Source organism: Patagioenas fasciata, chromosome 24 (assembly GCF_037038585.1).
Source record: "Patagioenas fasciata isolate bPatFas1 chromosome 24, bPatFas1.hap1, whole genome shotgun sequence".
Classification (NCBI taxonomy): Eukaryota; Metazoa; Chordata; class Aves; order Columbiformes; family Columbidae; genus Patagioenas; species Patagioenas fasciata.
Genome location: NC_092543.1, coordinates 6,121,330 through 6,139,828, shown reverse-complemented (window position 1 = coordinate 6,139,828; position 18,499 = coordinate 6,121,330). Strand labels below are relative to the sequence as shown.

The window sequence follows — 18,499 nt, the reverse complement described above, 5'->3', positions numbered from 1 at the left end:
CAAACCAAACGGCACTCTCTGGGCTCCCAAACAATTATTTTAATTAATGCTGTGCACCCATTCAGTGACAAGCAGAAGCAAGGGGCTGGTTGCAAATGTTATGGACAAAATGTGCCTAATTGGGGACTGCTGTAATTTACCTGAAGGTAAATCCTGGCCAGGACCTCTTTAACAGTTATGCACAACTTGTTTGAGCAGCAAAGGACAGGCACTGTAGCTGTTAGTGATCCCCATTAGAAAATGGCCATTCTTTCACTTAATAAGTTGCACTCATCTTTTCCTTCAACATGCTGAAAGTCCATTGAGTCTGGACCATTAAGCTAGACTGCCTGAAGGTCTCTAATGTAAATATGAAGTAGGCCAGCACTGGCTGGGGGAGCGGACCAGATAAGAGCTGCTAGTGAGTGATTTCCATCTCTATTGCACCACTCTTCTGATTCTGCGAGAGAGCTGTGGAATATGCAGCAGCAGTGCTGGGAAGATGTGAAAGGCAAGCTGTCAGAGCATCTTCTTTTTCTAAACCTATTATATTATTTCCATACTTGTTTTCTTTTTTTTTTTTCCCCTCTGTCCTTTGTTTCTGTGTTGGAGAGAATGAAAAACTAACTCCTGCTCACGCTTGCAAGGTTTAGTCCCTGTGACTTTAGGAGTACGTTGAATGGGTCAGTGAGCTTCAGCCACCTTTTGAGATTGTCTGGGTTGTGCGTTTAGGAAGAATTGCTGAAAAAAGAATTGCTTGAACCTCACAGTCAGCTGGGATGGCTCCAGTGAAAATATGTGGGTACGTTCAAGGAATTTTAACCGAGGAACATGAGTGGTATCGGAATTTCCAAGGGCAAAATACTTTGGAAATCAAAGTTAGCAAAGTGGTGCTTTTGAAAGCTGGAGCAAGAGATGAAGCAAACTAGGGTGGCTTTTTGTTCCGCTTGCAGTATGAACGTAAGGCTTGCAGTAAATTGTTTCTGAACAGACGTTCAGTAGAATGTGGTCTTGATCTTTGTGGTTGTATGTGGATTCTATGGTGGCGGTCTCAAACTTGCATTTTGTGAAGGAAAATGAAGAGAGACACCGTGCTACTTACCAGTTAGCCTGGCTATGACACTGATCTAGACTGATGGAAAAGTTACATGCCCTGCTTGGTTTGTTAATGGCTTCTCTAGTATGCAGGTAATTCTTTGTTTCAATAAGCCTGCCTGAGCATTCACTGTTATCTTAGATGAGAAGGATGCTGAGCAGCACTAGAAGTGACGGTTTCTCCTTCCTCTGCAGCCTTACATCACCCAGTCCCGTCCACAGCGCAAAGAGTGAATCTACTGTAGCCCCATCAGAGGAGAAGGAGAGACTTGTGATCATCCACACGGAAGAAACAGAAACTAAACCAGGTACCTTACAGAGAGTGCTTTACAGTTCACACTTTGAGATTTCTTTGTATCATGAACTTGCTGAAAAGTTCCCCAGTGACTGAAATGAATGGAGAGAATGTGATGCTGAGTATCTGTTCACATAAGACTAAATCCCAAAACTTTTAATACTACAGTAATGCCATAATGTGGCAATGTCTGTGAGGCTTGCAAAGTGGTGCTTTGGAAATAAAAAAGCTCTGGAGAAGTAATAGGGAACCTATATAATTTTCACTGAATTGCAATGCTTTCATCACAGCCTTATTAGGCCACATTGCAAAATACATTAAAAATTCACTTAAAGAGAGAGTCCACATGAGCTTGTCAAGTGCAAAATGCATAACTTTGTGTAAGGTCCTGTGCTTACAGCACATCTGCACACAGGTTGAGTGGCTCTTTGCAAGGAATTGAACAGTTGTATTGCGGTGTTTGCATTGAGAACTCATTGCTCTATTGCCACAAATGCTCTGTGATGTAGTCAGTTTACACTTAAAATGTTCATGCAGATTGGAGGAAAGGGTTGCAAAGAAGTTCCTGAAGAGGATTTGCTTCTTCCTTTGCCTTCTCAGGAATGCAGCCTCATAATAATTCTTCCTAGTTAGCATCCACCCAAGAGAAAATGACAGGGAAGGTCTCCGAGGAGACGATTTGCTGTCTCACCCAGTGTAGTCCTGCATCGTTGCCCCTTCACAAGTATTCGCCAGGCTGTCTCAGTGGCCAAAGTTGCTGGTGGGCTGGCCCAGGTCTTTTCTAGGCTCCTCTGTCTGTCATGACCACGTTCAGCTGCTCTTTTTTCCAGAAGAGACAGAATCTCATTTCCAGCCGGAGTGGCAAGTGGGGAACCCTGGGTCGTATTTGGAGAACTCATGGGAGGAGCAGCTTTTGGAACAACAGGACCATTTGGAGAAGGAAATGGAGGAAGCGAAGAAGATGATTTCAGGTTTGCAGGTAATCATTTTCTTCTCAGCCATTGTTTCCACTAGCTGGAAGTCTTGCTTGGGGCAGGGTATGCCTGTTCTCCATCATTATGTAGCATACCTACCCAGAGAGCCCAGGGAAGGAGGAGAGGTGGCTGCAGCTTCCCCAGCCCCAGAATATTTACCAGGATTTCAGAGAAAACATTTGAATGTCAGTCGGTGCAATCCAAACACGACCTCTTCTTAGCTCAGGCTTCTCTAAAACTCACTGTTGGTGTGATTTGAGACTCTTATTCAATAGGGAGGGAGAGAGAAGGATGTGGAGAGAGGGAAAGATTATATTGCTATGAAGACTGAAGATCAGTGATATTCACTAATAGTAATTTAGTTGGACTGTAGGAGGGCAACGGGTGCACTGAATTGATGGTAAGAGTGGAACCAGTGTAGGTAAGATAAACCAAAGTCTGTTTAGAAGGTGATTTTGTCTGTCTTTTGGTTGGAGTGCATATCCTAACTGGGTTCACTGGCTGGGCGCCCCGTCCTGTGCTGCTGTGCTAACTCTGTGTGCCATCACGGTGCAAAACACGTGTGTTACTGTGCAAAATGGTAAAGATGCAGCAGTGCTTTCCCATGTGCTGGGACTCCTGTTCTTCACCAGAGCACTTGGCCTGCAGGTTTTGTCAGCAGCCTGAGAGAACAGAGCAGTCTTTCTGCAATTTGTGATTGGAAGCAATGCAGAAAGACAAGAGTGTCAGGAAATCAATCAAGGTTCAAGATCAGGGATCGCACAGACTTTAGGAGCTAGGACAGACTGTAATATTTGGCACATTCTCTATAAAACTATTTATTTTGGGGACCTTTTTCTTGCGGCCCTGTTCCGGTTCCTCCCTGACCAGATGACCCTCAGCCTGGTGCGTTTGACTCGGCATGGGGAGTAGAGCCCCTGATCCACATGGCAAAGACCCTAAACTCTCCCAAGAATACCCCTTTCTGTTTGTGCTGGGAACCATACTGGCTCTGAATTGTAAATATTTATGTGCCAGTAAACAAAGCAGAGATTGTGTGAGCAGCATAGGCAGCCAGGCTGGAAGGTGGGGTGTGGGCGGGCAGGCACTTTCCCTGTGGACAATGGGCAGGAAACAAAAGACTGGAGAGAAAGAAGAAAAGGCTGGTTCACTAGTAAAATCCGGGTTCATTATGTGCTCACTGGGAGCAGGGAGAGGCGGCACTGGAGGCACTGGCACGTTGTGTTCCTCCAGCCCTGGCCCCGTGTCTCAGGAGTGAGCGCAAGCAGCTGGCATTGCTGCCCTCTCATCCTATGGGAGCAGGAACAGGCAGCTGATGTTGCTAGCCAAGAAATTGCATTTGATTAATTGATTTCCACCCCCCCGCCCCATGCTCAATACTTAAGAGCCTCTAGTCCGTGAGAGTTTGATTGAAATATCAGGGATCTGATGTATGTATACCCCATACAGTGCTAAAACCATGGCAGCTTTTTATGTTCCTGTGTAATTCCTGCTTGAGGGTCCTGCAGGGAAGACTTTGGGATGCACTCAGAAAATCCAAAGAGCTTTTGCATTATCTGAATACAGATTGCTGTTTGCTATTCAGCAGCAGTTGCGGATCTCTGGAAGATTCTGTTAGCGGGCAGAACCTGCCCTGTCAGCCTTGAAGTCGTTTGGGGCTGCACTGGAAAGCAAACTGAAGGAAAGAGGCATGACGATTTCCAGTGTGCCCAGTTGTATGCCATGTCCTGTATGCTATGTCCCTACCAAGTGTCCCGAGTCCTGGAATTCGAGACCAAGGTCAATGGAAAAATCATCAGCTAGAGAAAACCAGTATGATATACCCTGCTGGAGATCCAGCCTGATCCTGCTTGTTGCGCTTCCTACAGCGCACACTTTACTGGATTCAGTCTACTGAGGGAATTCTGGCATATTCCTATAGGCTTCTGGGCTACCTTGGAGCTACTGAAGGAATTAATACTGTGCTTCTAGTAGCCTTCCTCAAGCACAGGGCATAGCTTAACATTTTCACTGTCTTCTCTTGCTTGGGCAAAAGTTCTGAATGTGTTTTGGTCTTGCCTAGTGTAGAACAGAGTTAGGATTCCCTGAACATCCTGTTTCTAAAGGCTTTTGTAGATGTGCGCTTAAGATAATGACTTCTTTCAGAAGGGGACACATTGGTCTCATTGCCTTACAATGCAAACCTGGTTCAATCTCTACTTTAGACTTCAAATCTGTTATTGTAGTAATGGCTGCCCTTGGACTGTAGCCTGAGATAGACTTCACTCTCTGAAAATCTGGTTAATCGTCCTTGTTTGGTCTTTTTCTGTAGGGAAGAGTATTGGCTGACAGGTATCTCTGGGAGGGTTTTTTCAGGGGATAAATCTTCTTGTTTATTACAGAAAAAAGTCTATTAATTGTTGAGGGAAGTAAACCAGCAGAAATGGAAAATGAAACTGTTTAGATGCTGATATGAATTGCTGCTAGCAAAAGCTGCAGCTGGCCTATTTTCCTTTGAAAGTCCTGAAGAGGAGATTTTTTTTCCCATTCATCTTCCCAGGCTTTGTTGCTCAATGGCTCTTTACCTGAGGACGAGCAGGAAGGGTCCTTTGAACTCTGTGAACGTGGAGCCTGCCCCGAAGAGCAGCTGGTGAGCACCTTGCTATGACTGCATTCCCGTGGTCACGCTGCCCTTTGCACTGTTCTGCCACAGGCAGTTGTCTTGCACAGTAATAGCCATGATATTTTACATTCAGATCATAATCCGAAGTCGCCTGGACCAGAGCGTAGAAGAAAATCAAGACCTAAAGGTTAGAAGAGGACGGATGAAGAGGGGGAAAGGGAGGGTTTGGGTCAAGAGATCTTTGCAGACTCTGTCCTGCTTGATTATTTTTGGTCTTTTTTTTGGGGGAGGGAGGGTGGATGGGGTGGGATGGGGAGTGGACAACCCAACAGATAAGGTGGGGGATACATTGTGTTAGGGCTCCCATATTCTGATGTGTGGGATCTCCTTCCCTCCAGGAGTGTAAATGTCTACTTTCCTGAGACCATAGCTGAACCTGCCCTGTCAAGCCTGCCCTAGTTCATCTTTCAGCTGATGCTGGCTCTGGGATCAGTTCTGGTGCTGGGGGAGAAGTATTTGATGTTGCCCTGAAGACACATGTGGGGGCCTAGGCAATCTTTTCCTCTCATGGCTTTAATAGCAGGGCCTTAGGGAGCGGTTTTGTCATGTTTGTAATTCATTAAAATGCCTCAGGGCCTGACACCCTCTTTGATCTGTGGGAGAAGGTGGGACGTGCTTTCTTCTGATGCAGGTGTCTGGGGACAGAGAACACTGACTCCGGTTGATTCTGAAGGGGTGACAAGATGTCATTTAATCAAATTATGTTCCATTTACAGAAAGAGCTATTAAAGTACAAACAAGAAGCTCGAAACCTACAGGGAATAAAGGTGAGGAAAGGGGAACTTCATTCAATGTAGACAGTAAAGCTTTAGAGTCTGCTACCTGCAGTAGCTGCCCAAGGTAGAACGCTCAGCTTCGGGTGACACTGAGTGGAAGGAGCAGAATTAGTCCTGACTCTTGCCTCATCAGAGGGGATTTCACTGCACAACTAGGTCACCCTGAGAGCTTAAGTTTCCTTGTGTGCTTGGCTGATGTTGGCCTCCTTCTGCCCTCTGGATGCTGCAGATGCATGGCTGGAGACACTAGCCATAGGCCACCAAAGAGACCCTCCAAAGACACTGCTGTTTTCTTCCATAAAAGCAAATTGTCAGGCCACTTGTAGAGCAGGAGGTTCAGGCAGAAGCACAGAAACCCCTCTGTCCCGAATGGCTAGACTGTTGGCAGGGAAATCACTTTTGGTAAGAGAAAGGCAGAAGGGTTGAGAGCCCACTGGGCAGATGTCTATAGATGTCCTGTTCTCTTGGGCCCCTGGCAACACTTCAGCCCTGTGAGTGGCCCCACTGTGTTATGGCCACTGGTCTCGGTCACTCACTTGCCAGGGAAGGGTCTCTGCGTCTGTCTTGCACCTTCCTACAGATAACATCTTTCCCCAGGACGCTTTACAGCAAAGGCTGGTTCAACAGGATGCTTCAGTTCTTCAGCTGAAGCAGGAACTGCTCAGAGCAAACATGGACAAGGAGGAATTGCAAAACCAGAACGTGAGTCACTGTGCTGCTAAGGGTTAGGTGATTTTAGAAGGAGGTTGGTGGCCCCGAGGGCTCCAGCAGCCACAGGGTAGAGTTGGTGGCTGCAGCGGAGTTCTTGGGGTTGTGGGATAGTGAATGACTAGTCAAAGGTCTCTGCATAGTAAAAACTGCACACAGTCTACTAGATAGTGATGAGACTCACTGGAGTTTCCCACTGCTCGTTCCTACTTCCCATCCTCCAAGACCTTCAGCTGAAACAGTGAAGGGCTTCCTATAGTTTTTTCAGTACAGTTGCATTCTTTCTTCCTCATTGTGCTCCCTGGCTTAGTGAGTGCACAGCGTCTCCCTGGAGAGAGAAGGGCAAGGGAGGAACTGTCTTGTCCAAAGGCTGCCATGCTTAGCCACCAGCTCACTGCAACTCCACAGATATTTGGTCTCAGGTCACCATCTAGCTCAATTGACAGAGAGGTTATCACTAACTCTGTAGGAACACCAACCTCACACCTATGGGTTATTTCTGCAGGTTGACCTTCAGAGGAAAGTTGAAGAGAGAAACCGGCTACTGGCAGAATACAAGGTAATGGAACCTCTCTTCACTGGAGGCTTTGAGGGCAGCATCTGGTGGTTCTGCAGATTTGTGAATGGGACTGCTATCCCTGGCACCCAGGTACCTCTGGGAATGGCCCTGTGGGTAGTGAATAAACTGCGATAGTGATGCTTGTTTGCAATGAGATGGAGAGATCAGATGTTCTTTGTGTTATGCCCACAGCTTTTTACAGAAGACCTTTTACTGTTATATTTTTTCTGTGATGGCTTGCTAAGTGTCTAACACTTGTGCAGAAGCCTAGCAGGTCATGTTGGGCCACCCGATTGTTCACTGATTCCTCAGGAATCCATTTTCTTTGGGACAGTTGTCTGTCCTCAGTAGTGGACCTTTGCTGGGGCAAGGGGACTCCAGGCAACAGCAACATATAGCAACAAGTACACACATTGTGTGAGTCAGCCTGTAGAGGAACAGGATCCTGGCAGATGACAACCTCTCCTGCCATGGGAAGACGATTGTGAGCCTTACTCACTGTCCTGTGGATTCTCTGGACTACTGTGTTGCAGAAAGAACTGTGCCAGAAGGATCGCCATTTACAGCAGCATCAGAGCAAACTGGATGAGATGCTTAGGCAGCTTTCGGAGGCCAGCTACCAGCAGGTATGGAGCCGGTGGGCTGCACTGATGCCCTGAGAGCTAGCACTTCATTCATGGCTCAGTTTGTGCTGATCCTTCTGCTCCCCTTACAGGTAGACCTGGAGCAGATGCTTGAACACAAACATGCCCTTCTAGCTCACTGCATGAAGAGAGAAGCTGAAGAGGTATGGGAAGCCTTGGTCTACACATCAGACTGTTGGAGTGATGTTTCTGTCCAGCACTCTCCAGTTACCTATCTCCAGAAAGCATCCACTTCATCCCAGAGAGGCCTGGCTTTGCAGTCTCGTTGTCAGTGCCCTAAACAAGGCAGCCAGACTCCACAGAGCATCCAGCTTACCAAAGCTCTCAGCAGTGAGCACTCTGACTTTGCCTCCTGCGTCAATATCCTAAGGGATGAAACAGTGAGGAGAGCACAGGAGCAAGTGGAAGCCAGAGACTCTTGTCTTCTAGCTTCAGCTCTGCCACTAGCTAATGGTTACACCAGGGCTTAGCTTCTTATCTTTTCCTTTTGATCCTGGTATTGAGCACTTGGAATTGTCTTGGTGGAAATAGTTCCAGCCCCAGTATCTGTCTCTGCACAGTTTCACTTGAACACTGTGCTCACTAGAGCTTGCACAGCCCTCTGTGATGTTGCAGCAAGCCCCTTCCTGTCTCTGCCACTCTTTGTCCACCCGTATGTGAGGAATCATGTCTGTGCCCTGGTCTATAGGACTGCCTGCACGCTCCCTAGCGCTTTTACCTGGTAGAAAATGGGCATTCTCTCACTGACGTGCCCTCTCATCATTTTGAAGTTCACAAATTGGGATATTTGGGGAGGTCCTAACGCTTTCCTAGTGGCACATGCGTCTTTCCCCAAACAGGTGATGGCTTATAGCAGTCATAGTGCTCAAAGCAATGGCTTCCTCCAGACAGCAGGAAAAGGAGCTGCTCCCACAGCCCACCGAGGGGTAAGTGCACCTACAGGATGTCTTCCCAGCCAGAGGCAGATGTGGGCTCTAGATATTCTGGAAGCCATTCTCTTGTTAAGAGATATTTCCCCTTTCTAAGACATGTGGCTTTAGATGGGAAGAAAGCAGCCTGGAGTTTGACTGACTTGTGGTCTCTTGGGCAGACAAACGACTTGCAGCTGGTTCGTGATGCCCTTCGCAGCCTCAGGAACAGTTTCAGTGGCCATGATCCACAGCACCACACCATTGACAGCCTGGAGCAGGGCATCTCCAGCCTGATGGAGCGGCTCTACCACATGGAAACACAGGAGAGGCAAGAGAGAATGGTAAAGGCTTCCTGGGGCACTTGGCTCTTAACTTCTGCCTCTCACACACAACCCAGATCTAAGCTGCAATGAGAGCTCCAGCTGGGAAGTGACACTTTGTTCTCACTCTTTTGGTTTTGCATCCTAGATCCGGGGGAAATCACCAGCAAGCAGAGCAACAAATGAGTGTAGAGACTCCTGGCCTCCCAAATCCAGTAAGTGCCTCTGAGGTCCTGTCATCCCAAATTCATTGCTTAGGTTTCCTGGGCAGAGTTTAGGGCATAGCATCCCCTTGGGATTCTGCCACCACTGGCTTCTTACTCCCTTTACCAGAGCTCACTTTCTTCCCTTCAGTGATTTGCTGTACAGATGAGAGTTCACTGCAAAGGAAAGGGGCAGAGACAATCTATAGCTGCTCGTTTGTAAAGCACGATCATGGTGGGAGTCTGTCTGGGCCATTTTGGCAGTACTGCAGTATAAATAACTACGACAAACAGTTACCCTTGGGATGAGTGGGAAATGTGGCGTTGTTTCAGCTTTCCTGCTGGTTTGCACCATCTAGCGGACACGATAACTGTACAGCTGCTGCTTCCCCTGTTCCCCCTCGGTGTGTAGCTCCTTTCATACATGTGTAACATCACAACCATTTCTGACACCGCATTTCCTGACTCCAGCTGCAGCAGCTCCACATTTGCTTCTCAGGAGACGGGTTGTTCCCCAATGATTTTGCTCTTTGCTTTGCAGAACTGCCTCATTCTCACAGCACTCCCATGATGAGCACCAGTGCCTGCACCAAAGTGTTGTACTTCACTGACCGCTCCCTCACACCTTTCATGGTCAACATACCAAAGAGGTGAGGTCCAGCTTCGCCTTGCTGACGCACATCTGGGACCTGCTTGTTTCCCTTCTGGATATGGTCACAACTAGCACAGGCTTGCTGTTTGTTAACTTGGGCATTTGATTTCATACCGTTGTCGGAGGAAAATTGTCTGAAGCAGTCCCTGAGCTGATGTGCTTGTGTTGGAGCCCTCAGAGATTCATCTCTTGCTTTCCTTCGAAATCCCAAAAGCAAGAGAAAGCAGCCAAGCAGTTCTATTGTGGAGTGTAGTGGCAGGAGGCTTCTGCCAAAAGAAACTGTGGTTGTCAATGCAAAAGAGACAGTGAAAATGGCAGTTTTGAGGTGGTTCTTAGTAAACCAGGAGGCAATTCTTCCTCTGAAGAGGACCTCAGGGTTGACAGGGGTGCTCCTGGAGGGGCACGCTCTTCACATCCCTGTGGCCAGGGTGCCACACGTCCAGCTAGACCTGTGCTCTGGCTCTGCATGCTTTGAGCTAAGTCTGGTCGTGGTGTACCATGGGATAGTGCCAAACTCTTCCCTTGCAGGTTAGGGGAGGTGACTCTGAAGGATTTTAAGGTAGCTATCGATCGCGAAGGAACCCACAGGTACCACTTCAAAGCCCTGGATCCAGAGTTTGGCACAGTCAAGGAGGAGGTAAGTGTGGGATTTAGCTCTCAGCTGCTTTGGGTTCAGTGTTACCACAGAACCCTGGAGACTGTGGTCACCTCGCTTCTAAATGAATGAAACCTTTGGACTTGCCCCTGAAGAGTCTGTTTTCACAGCTGTAGATGGGGCTCCCCTTGTCAGGTGCTAAAATCGGGTGTTTTAATCCTCAGCCAGAGCAATTACATGAATATGACTGCACTTGCATGGGGGTTGCAGAGTCCCTTGGGCCAAGGTCTTGCAGTTGGCAATGACAGCCGCTGACACAGCATTGGTCAGAGTGCACTGGGCAAAAACCCACACTACACTTGTAGCCCCTTCAGGTGGCTTCATAAAGCTATTGCAGTGAGAGACACTTCAGGCAAACACGATTTACTTAAGAAAAACACCTACTTTTAGAGGTTTTTTCAGAGATAACGGAGTGTGTGATCTTTATGTACTGCATTACAGCCCTGTCTATGTGTTGGTGTGGATTAGCAGCTATCACAATAACCTTAAAGGAACCTGTTTCACAAATTGATAAGACAAGTGTGAAGGGTCACTCTGATAAGTCAGCTGAGCAGTTCCGAAGAAACAGCTGGAGATTGTATTCTGGATCAGAAAAGGCATGTTTCCTGTCTTTATTTTACCTTTCCTGTCAAAAACATGCCAATAATACCCTTGATGGTTACTGGTTAAAGAAGGAGCCTAATCTATTTTTTACCTAAAGCCTGAAAAGATTAAACAGGCATCTGAATGATGGAGGAGGGACATGTTTTATGGGCTGTATAGTAAAATCTGAGCTAGGACCTCTGGTTTGCTGCTGCTCACACGTAGCATGGTGGTGTCCAGACTCCAGACATGACTCCCTTTCTTTAATAGGTATTCCATGATGATGACATCATTCCTGGTTGGGAGGGGAAAATTGTGGCCTGGGTGGAAGAAGACCATGGGGAGAATTAATCAAGCTTCCAAGTCTTGTCACTATGGAAACCTGTAACTGGCTGCTGAGCTCGAAGAATGACCAAAAAGCATGTGTGCTGGAAGGAGTCCAATCCAAGCTGCCAAAAAGAGAGGGCTTCCCTACAAACAAAGGGTAATGCGTGGCATCTGACTTTCCATGGCCAAACACAGCGTTCTGAGACTGAAATGACAGGACTGCGGGAGAGAAACACCTTGCTCTATCCTTTCAGTTAAACCCTGAAGGCCTTAATGATGCATCGCTCCTTTTCCCTGCTTCTCCATTCCTGCAATTTGTGCTGTAGGCTGTGATCTGGGCACCTGAAGCGTGGTTTCTTGTACGTGGTGTTACATAAAGCTGCACTGATGGCAAGAATGTGAAGCTTTGCCCTCAGAAGAAGCCGCTGGGTTATGTGAGCTGAAGGTTGGACCAACTTTGGTCCTGGACTTGCAGAGCGAACTTTATGGACGTTCCAAACTGACAGTACAGAAATCCGACCTGGGGATGGAAGACAGTCTTCTGGAGGCTTTATGCATGGTCTAAAGCAAAGATCACCAGCACGGCAAAGCTCCCTTTCTCCCAAACTCAGGCTTCAATTTCCTACCCCTGCTTTTCCCACTTGCTCTCCCAAGCTGTGCTCACTTCTGAGGCCCTCTGGGTTTGCTTTGTTGCCATGGGGACTGTGAGATCCTGGTGCTTGCTTATTTGCTGAAGGATTTAGTTTGTGGGAAAGCTGGAATCTGCTTCCCTGAGGTACTTATTGCCCCTCCTTGTTGAGCCTCTTTCCCTGCACTGCTGCCGTCTCTTCCACCAAAGCAGTTTGTCACCTCCTGTGCACACGCATCACTGTGTGCTGCTGTCCACCCATTACCAGGGCCACCCAACACCTATTCACACCAGCAGGATAAATCCTGTGAGTTGCAGCACCCATTCCCTGGTATGGCTGCTTCTGGCGTACCTGAAGGGTCTGGAAAGAACAAGCCCTAACATCCCTGAGGGTTTTTCTTTCCAGTTTTGTGTGGGTTTTGTTCCTGCATTGCCCGTCTCTGCTGGTTCAGCTGTACTTGCAGAGTGCCGGCTGCTGTGTGAGCAGACACTGACTTAAAGGGTCAAATGGCAACTCAAGGCTCTGCTCATTCTCAGTCCATGTGGCCCTTTTGTGGGCTACGCGTGTGTCTGTGCTGTGCATGAGCCTGGGAGAGGGTAAACCTGGTTTTACTGTTTTATATTAACATGTCCTTTTGTAAACGCGTTCCTGTTCTTGGAATTATTTTTTAACAGTTTACATTTGTCTGAGGACTGTGGGTATTTTTATACTAGTGCAAGTGCTTTCTGTATATTTATGTATGCATTATACTGTGTTATACTCATTTTCTAGTGGATGCTGAGATGTTTTGTATTGTCTCCTGTTAAGACAACTCTGGGCTCATAACTTTATTTTACTATGGAAATCCAACTTGTTCCTACTGCGTTTTATACTTTTGCCAGCTTTAATATTCAGCAACGATACTATTGATTTTCGAACTGCTTCACTGTCCAGAAAGGAGCTCAAGGCTCTTATGTGGCTCTGTGCCACATTGGCACGGCACAACACAATATGTTCTGGTCAATTTGTAATAGTGACTTTCTCCTTACAGACATGGTAGGGAAGTTCATCCATGGGCTGCAGGGGGGTGGGAATAAATCTCTCTTGGTAAAGAAGCAAAGATTTTCTTCTTCCCTGGAAATAGTTTCTCTGTTGCATGATCTCTAGTGGGTTGGTGAAGGGAGCATGGTGGTGTTACGCTGAAATCAATTGTATTTGGATTGCAAAATCTTCTCAAGTGTTTCTTTCTTTGGGTTTTACTCATCCATTTTATTCCAGTGAGAGCCACACACCTAGGTTAGAATTTTATGGAGAAGATCAAGACAGTTTTCAAGGTCTGTAGGTGCCAGTTGCATATCCCTCTCTGCCACTCAAAGATGAGCAGTTTGCTTTCGGAGCACTGAAGATGCACCAAGCTATGCTCAGAGCTTCTAGTGGGTAAGTGCTCAACCCAGCCTTGCCCACGGCTTTCCCACGAAGGAAAGAGTCGTTGGCTGATACAGGAGACAGCCTGTTCTTGTAGGATCAGCTCAGCTAACTGACCGTGGTCACATTTACTGCCACCAGAGAGCCAAGGATTGAACCCCGTATGGAAACACGTGCTCTCCAGAGCAACAATGGGCTCTACTTGAGGAGCAAGGCTGGACACAAGGCTTGCTTGTCTGTACCTGTACCGTTTATCCATGCTAATATCACACGTAAGCCAGGACACAAGAAATCAGAACTGATAGCAGCGCTCTGTTCTTGGGTTTTCACTGTGATAGTGAAGATAGAATTGCTGGAATCGTGACTGAAGCTGGATGGCTTTATTTCTCTATTCACGCTGCAGTGTTCTGCAGACTTTTCACCTTTGCATGACTGACAGGAGGTGGTAAGGAATATTAGGCATGGGGGTAAGAGGTACCAGGTGCAAAAGCCGCTGCCCAGATGTTTTTCTCTGATAAAAACAAGAGATGTTACTTTCAAACCAGTTTGGCACTGCTGTAACACTGACTTCAGTGCCTTTATTCTGGGGATGCGCTCTTATTACCATACATAGGACTTTTGAGTGTTTTGAATCTGTTTAGTTCTTCCCAGCTTGCTTCAAAGTTACTTTCCTATTCCTATACTTGTAACTTGCTTATACATGCTCTGTGTAAAATTATATTTTCATAGAAACTCTGTTTGCATCCATCTCTTAAGGAGGGCAGTAATTCTAAGGCCTGTTCTCTAGGAAAGTGAAGCGTTATCTGTAAATCTAAGCCAGACCTAGCTGACCGGGTAAGCCTTCCATTAGCTGACCAGGCAGATATCTCAATAAAACAGGGTTTGCAAACCGAGTCTGTTCGGTGCTTGTGAAGGGGTAGATGGCTTTGAAATGAGAAGGTGAAGATGGGGATACAGCGCATAAATAACTTGGAGTGCTTAAGCTCAGCCTCCCATAGGTTTTCTCTGCGACCAATGAGTTTCCCACAGTGTTTGAGGGGGGAAAACTGATGCAGGCTGGGGGGCAGCCCCAGTGCGACCCACCCCAATTTAAACCCATCACAGTCATCATCCAACCACTTTATTTGTGCGTAGCGTGACAGCGACACCCCACGTTGTGCCTCAGTTTCCCCAACTATTTTTCCCCAATTTCCACCCCATTTTCTCCAAATTCCGCCCCCACTTCCCCCCCAAACCGTGCCTCAGTTTCCCCTCTACACCACCGCCTCCTCCAGCCGCTCCCCCGTCTCCAGCCGCCCCCAGCCCAACCTTCTCAGGTCCAAGCTCTTATAACCCCCCTTCACCAGCAGCTCCCCCAGCGCCCTCCCCGCTGCCGGAGCGTGTTGCAGCCCGTGCCCGCTGAACCCCGCCACGACGAACAGATTCTCAACCTTGGGGTGGGGGCCCACCACCCCATTTTGATCGAAAGTATTAAAATCGTAATAACCCCCCCAGGATCTCCCCCGGCGCAGCGATTCGAAGGCTGGGACCCTCCGCGCCAACCGCGGCCACACGCGGTCCTGGAAAAACTCATCGTCCACTGACAAATCGCTGGGATCCGGCTCGTCCTCCTGCCCCCAAATTCAACATTTCAGGATTTCGAAATTTCAAAACTCTAAATTTTCATTCCCCAAAATTTTCAAACTACCAAAATTTCAAAACTCTAAATTTTCAAAATACCAAAATTTCAAAATTCTAATTTTAAAATTTCAAAACTCTGAATTTTCATTCCCCAAAATTTTCAAAATACCAAAATTCTGATTTTAAAATTTCAAACCTCTAAATTTTCATTCCCTGAAATTTTCAAAATACCAAAATTTCAAAAGTCTAAATTTCAAATTTCAAGTCTAAATTTAAAATTTCAAAACTCTAAATTTTATTCCCTGAAATTTTCAAAATATCAAAATTTCAAGTCTAAATTTAAAATTTCAAGTCTAAATTTAAAATTTCAAGTCTAAATTTAAAATTTCAAGTCTAAATTTAAAATTTCAAAACTCTAAATTTTATTCCCTGAAATTTTCAAAATATCAAAATTTCAAGTCTAAATTTAAAATTTCAAGTCTAAATTTAAAATTTCAAGTCTAAATTTAAATTTCAAAACTCTAAATTTTATTCCCTGAAATTTTCAAAATATCAAAATTTCAAGTCTAAATTTAAAATTTCAAGTCTAAATTTAAAATTTCAAGTCTAAATTTAAAATTTCAAACCTCTAAATTTTCATTCCCTGAAATTTTCAAAATACCAAAATTTCAAAAGTCTAAATCTAAAATTTCAAAAGTCTAAATTTGCAAATGTTCAGAATTTCAAAATTTCAATGTTCCAAAGTCAACATTCCAAGTTTGATTTGATTTCCCAGGGCTCACCTCGGGGGGGCTCATGCCCCCCAGGTAGTTGCCGGCGATGCCGTCGCGGCGGAAATAAGCGCCGATCGTATCAATGAGGAAAGGGCAGGAAAATCCGGGGCCGTCGGGGCAGTGCCAGGAAAAAATGTATCTGGACTCCCCCCACCCCCAAAAACAAATTACGGGGGGGGGAATAAATAAATAGGGTGTGGGGGCTGAAGTAAAGACCAAGGGGTTCACCCCCCCATCCTCAAGGGATGAAAGGCTTTACCCCACCCAGAGGATGAAAGGATTGTGGGTACCAGGGTGTCCCCCCAAAAAAGGACCCCACCCTGAGGTGACATCAGGATGTCATTCCCCACCCCCCAAATCACCTTTTTCGGGGCTGGATGGGGAGTGGGGGCCCTGGGAGCCCCCCCATGCGCAGCAGCTCCCCGGCCCAGGCCCCCGCCGCATTCACCACAATGGCACAAGCCACGGGCTGGTACTCCCGGCTGTCCCGCATGTGGATCTGCGGGGGGGACACAGCAAATTGGGGGGGGTCACACACCCCCCTGTGGGGACCCACACCAGTGGGGAGAACGTGCACTCACGTGGACGTATTTGATGCGTGCGGTGTCCCCGTCTCGCGGCGAGGTGACAAAACCTGCAGTATTGTTACTATTATATATAATGTTGATTGGTTTTAATCTTTTTGAGGGGAGGGGTCACCTCATTGTGTGTCATCATCCCCCCCCTCCAAAATTTCTCACCTCGCACCTCCCCGGTGCAGCTGAGCACCCCCAGGGACTTGGCTTTGCGGCGGAATGCGCTGAGGAGGGTCCAGGGGTCAAACCAGCCTTCGTCTTCCAAACCTAGGGGGGGAAAAACACTTGGGGAGGGGGCCCAATGCAGCAGGACCCCCACCCCAAATGAAGTTCTAAATTTCAGGGGGTTGGACCCCCCCTTTCCTAAATAAAGTGAGGATGAAGGGTGCGGGATGGGGATGAGGATGGAGATTATGGGGAGTTTTGGGGGGAATTTTTGGGTGGGTTTTTTTTTTTTTTGGGGGGGGTGGTAGGGAGATTTCTGGGGAGGGTCCCCATGTGCGTTTCCTCCCCCCCCATACCATAGGAGCCCACGGCCACGTCCTGCGTGTCCATCCAGGGGAATCTCTCCTTCAGCTGGGTGGGGGACAGCAGGGCCACCTGTACCCCCTCGTCCCTGGGGACAGCAAAAGGGGGTTAAAATATGTCCAGCCCCCCCCCACCAAAAAAAATATGTCGGGGGGGTTGTTGTATGTTCCCAACCTTTGGAGCTGGACGGTGGCTTCGAGCTTCTCGGCGCCATCCAGGGAGGCGAGGAACAGGTACCCCGAGGGCTGGAACTGGATGTCGATGGGGGGATCGTTTGGGACCCCCAGGTGTTCCTAGAAGTGGGGGTGAGGGCTAAAATAAAGGGGGCTGGACCCCCCCAAAATTAAACATCCACCCCCCACGAAAATTAACCCAACGTACATTGATGTTGCGCAGAAACTTAGCAGAAAATCGTGACATTTGGATGTTTTCCGGGAGGGAAAACTGCTGCCGGATTCCCCCCGCTGACAGGACGGTGGAAGCCTGGGAATACTGGAGACCACCCCCCCGGCCCGAATCAAAACGTTAATTAAAGGGGGGGGCTCCCAAGGTGGTGACCCCCGCAGGGGGGTGGTGGGGTGGGTCTCACCGTGGGGTCCCGCTCCACCAGGAGCACTCTCATGCCGTGCTGCCGGCCCTCCAGCGCCTTCAGCCAAAACGCGGTGGCCCAGCCCAGGATCCCCCCGCCGACCACCACCACGTCGGCTTCTTCGGGGATGGGGGGACGTTGCAGGGGGATCCCCGGAGGGGTCCAACCCCCCTGCCCGCCTCGTAATGGCGGAAGTTGGGATTTCAGGGTCCGGCCCATGTGGCTCAGGGTCTGGCCAAGGTCTGGGGGGGATGTTGGGGGGGGGGTGACAAGGCTGGGGGGGCATAGATGGACATCCCCCCAAGAGCACTCTGGGACCCCCCAGGATACTCAGCATCCTCTGGGACACCCCAGGACCCTCCTAGTCACCTTGGACCCCCCAGATGTCCCCCCCGGGAACATCCCCCAGGACACCCCAGAACTCTCTGGGACCCCCCAGGACTCTCAGCATTTCCCCCAGGGACTCCCCGTGACCCCCCAGAAACCCTCCCAGTCCCTCCTGAACCCCGCCTAGTCCCCTCTGGCCCTCCCTATACCTCCCCCCAATTTCCCTGAGTCCCCTGCATCCCCCCAAGCCCCTTCGGGACTCCCCCATCCCCTCCTTCCTCCCCCCCCCCCCCCCAAACCCCATTGACCCCGCATCCCCTCCTTTCTCCCCTCCCAAAACCCCATTGACCCCCCCAGCCCCTCCTTCCTCCCCCCCCTAACCCCACTGACCCCCCATTCCCCTCGGGACCCTCCCAATCCCCACTGACCGCCCCCGGTGCCCATGACCCCCACTCCCCGGCTCTCACCGCGGAAGAAGTCGGAGCGCAGCGGCGCCGCGGTGCGGAGGGGGCGGCCCGGAGCATCCCCCGGGACCGGGACACCCCCCGGAGACCTTGAGGACCTCCCTGGGATCCCCCCCGGGGGCGCCCCCCGGCTCGGAGGGCGAAAAGCGCGCCCCCAGCGCAGCATGACGTCTGGTCCCTCCCCCCGAAAGCCACGCCCCTGAACTCACGTCAATAACGCTAAGCCACGCCCCAAACCACACCACCTT

The 18,499-nt window shown here is 48.6% G+C and overlaps 2 protein-coding genes across 8 annotated transcripts in view; one reads left to right on the top strand and one right to left on the bottom strand.

Moving 5' to 3' along the window:
- Positions 1 to 14,264, top strand: part of DIXDC1 (DIX domain containing 1) — a 30,550-nt gene extending 16,286 nt beyond the window's left edge. For 3 of the 5 annotated variants that reach the window (XM_071798675.1, XM_065855786.2, XM_065855787.2), the window contains 15 exons: positions 1,270 to 1,382; positions 2,200 to 2,348; positions 4,883 to 4,972; positions 5,079 to 5,132; positions 5,722 to 5,772; positions 6,379 to 6,483; positions 6,995 to 7,048; positions 7,582 to 7,674; positions 7,764 to 7,835; positions 8,532 to 8,618; positions 8,783 to 8,944; positions 9,072 to 9,138; positions 9,668 to 9,776; positions 10,307 to 10,415; positions 11,286 to 14,264. In XM_071798675.1, the coding sequence (XP_071654776.1) occupies positions 1,270 to 1,382; positions 2,200 to 2,348; positions 4,883 to 4,972; positions 5,079 to 5,132; positions 5,722 to 5,772; positions 6,379 to 6,483; positions 6,995 to 7,048; positions 7,582 to 7,674; positions 7,764 to 7,835; positions 8,532 to 8,618; positions 8,783 to 8,944; positions 9,072 to 9,138; positions 9,668 to 9,776; positions 10,307 to 10,415; positions 11,286 to 11,366 (1,396 nt within the window). In that variant the 3' untranslated portion in view covers positions 11,367 to 14,264. The remainder of the gene's footprint in view (positions 1 to 1,269; positions 1,383 to 2,199; positions 2,349 to 4,882; positions 4,973 to 5,078; positions 5,133 to 5,721; positions 5,773 to 6,378; positions 6,484 to 6,994; positions 7,049 to 7,581; positions 7,675 to 7,763; positions 7,836 to 8,531; positions 8,619 to 8,782; positions 8,945 to 9,071; positions 9,139 to 9,667; positions 9,777 to 10,306; positions 10,416 to 11,285) is intronic. The other 2 variants (XM_071798677.1, XM_071798676.1) reach the window with 2 other exon arrangements.
- A 215-nt stretch (positions 14,265 to 14,479) lies between these two features.
- FOXRED1 (FAD dependent oxidoreductase domain containing 1) lies at positions 14,480 to 18,455 on the bottom strand. Of its 3 annotated transcripts, XM_065855678.2 has the most exons (10): positions 18,255 to 18,454; positions 17,461 to 17,702; positions 17,253 to 17,363; positions 17,046 to 17,164; positions 16,865 to 16,959; positions 16,509 to 16,610; positions 16,350 to 16,402; positions 16,131 to 16,267; positions 15,778 to 15,907; positions 14,480 to 14,985 (listed from the first exon to the last, which is right to left on the bottom strand). In XM_065855678.2, the coding sequence occupies exons 1-10, from the start codon at positions 18,415 to 18,417 to the stop codon at positions 14,629 to 14,631; spliced, it is 1,509 nt and encodes a 502-aa protein (XP_065711750.1). In that variant the 5' UTR covers positions 18,418 to 18,454; the 3' UTR covers positions 14,480 to 14,628. The 3 variants fall into 3 exon arrangements, with proteins under 3 accessions (XP_065711750.1, XP_071654779.1, XP_065711751.1); XM_065855679.2 differs by lacking the exon at positions 15,778 to 15,907 and having other exon boundaries at positions 14,690 to 14,985; positions 18,255 to 18,455; XM_071798678.1 differs by lacking the exons at positions 15,778 to 15,907; positions 16,131 to 16,267 and having other exon boundaries at positions 18,255 to 18,455.
- Positions 18,456 to 18,499: the final 44 nt, after the last annotated feature.

Bases quoted from the DNA above. Each gene is read 5' to 3' on its own strand.
- FOXRED1 (XM_065855678.2), bottom strand. From the start codon at position 18,417: ATGCTGCGCTGGGGGCGCGCTTTTCGCCCTCCGAGCCGGGGGGCGCCC. The intron at 17,364-17,460 runs GTGAGACCCACC...GGTGGTCTCCAG, and splicing joins TGGTGGAGCGGGACCCCACG to TATTCCCAGGCTTCCACCGT. The intron at 16,403-16,508 runs GTGAGAAATTTT...ACAATACTGCAG, and splicing joins CTGCACCGGGGAGGTGCGAG to GTTTTGTCACCTCGCCGCGA.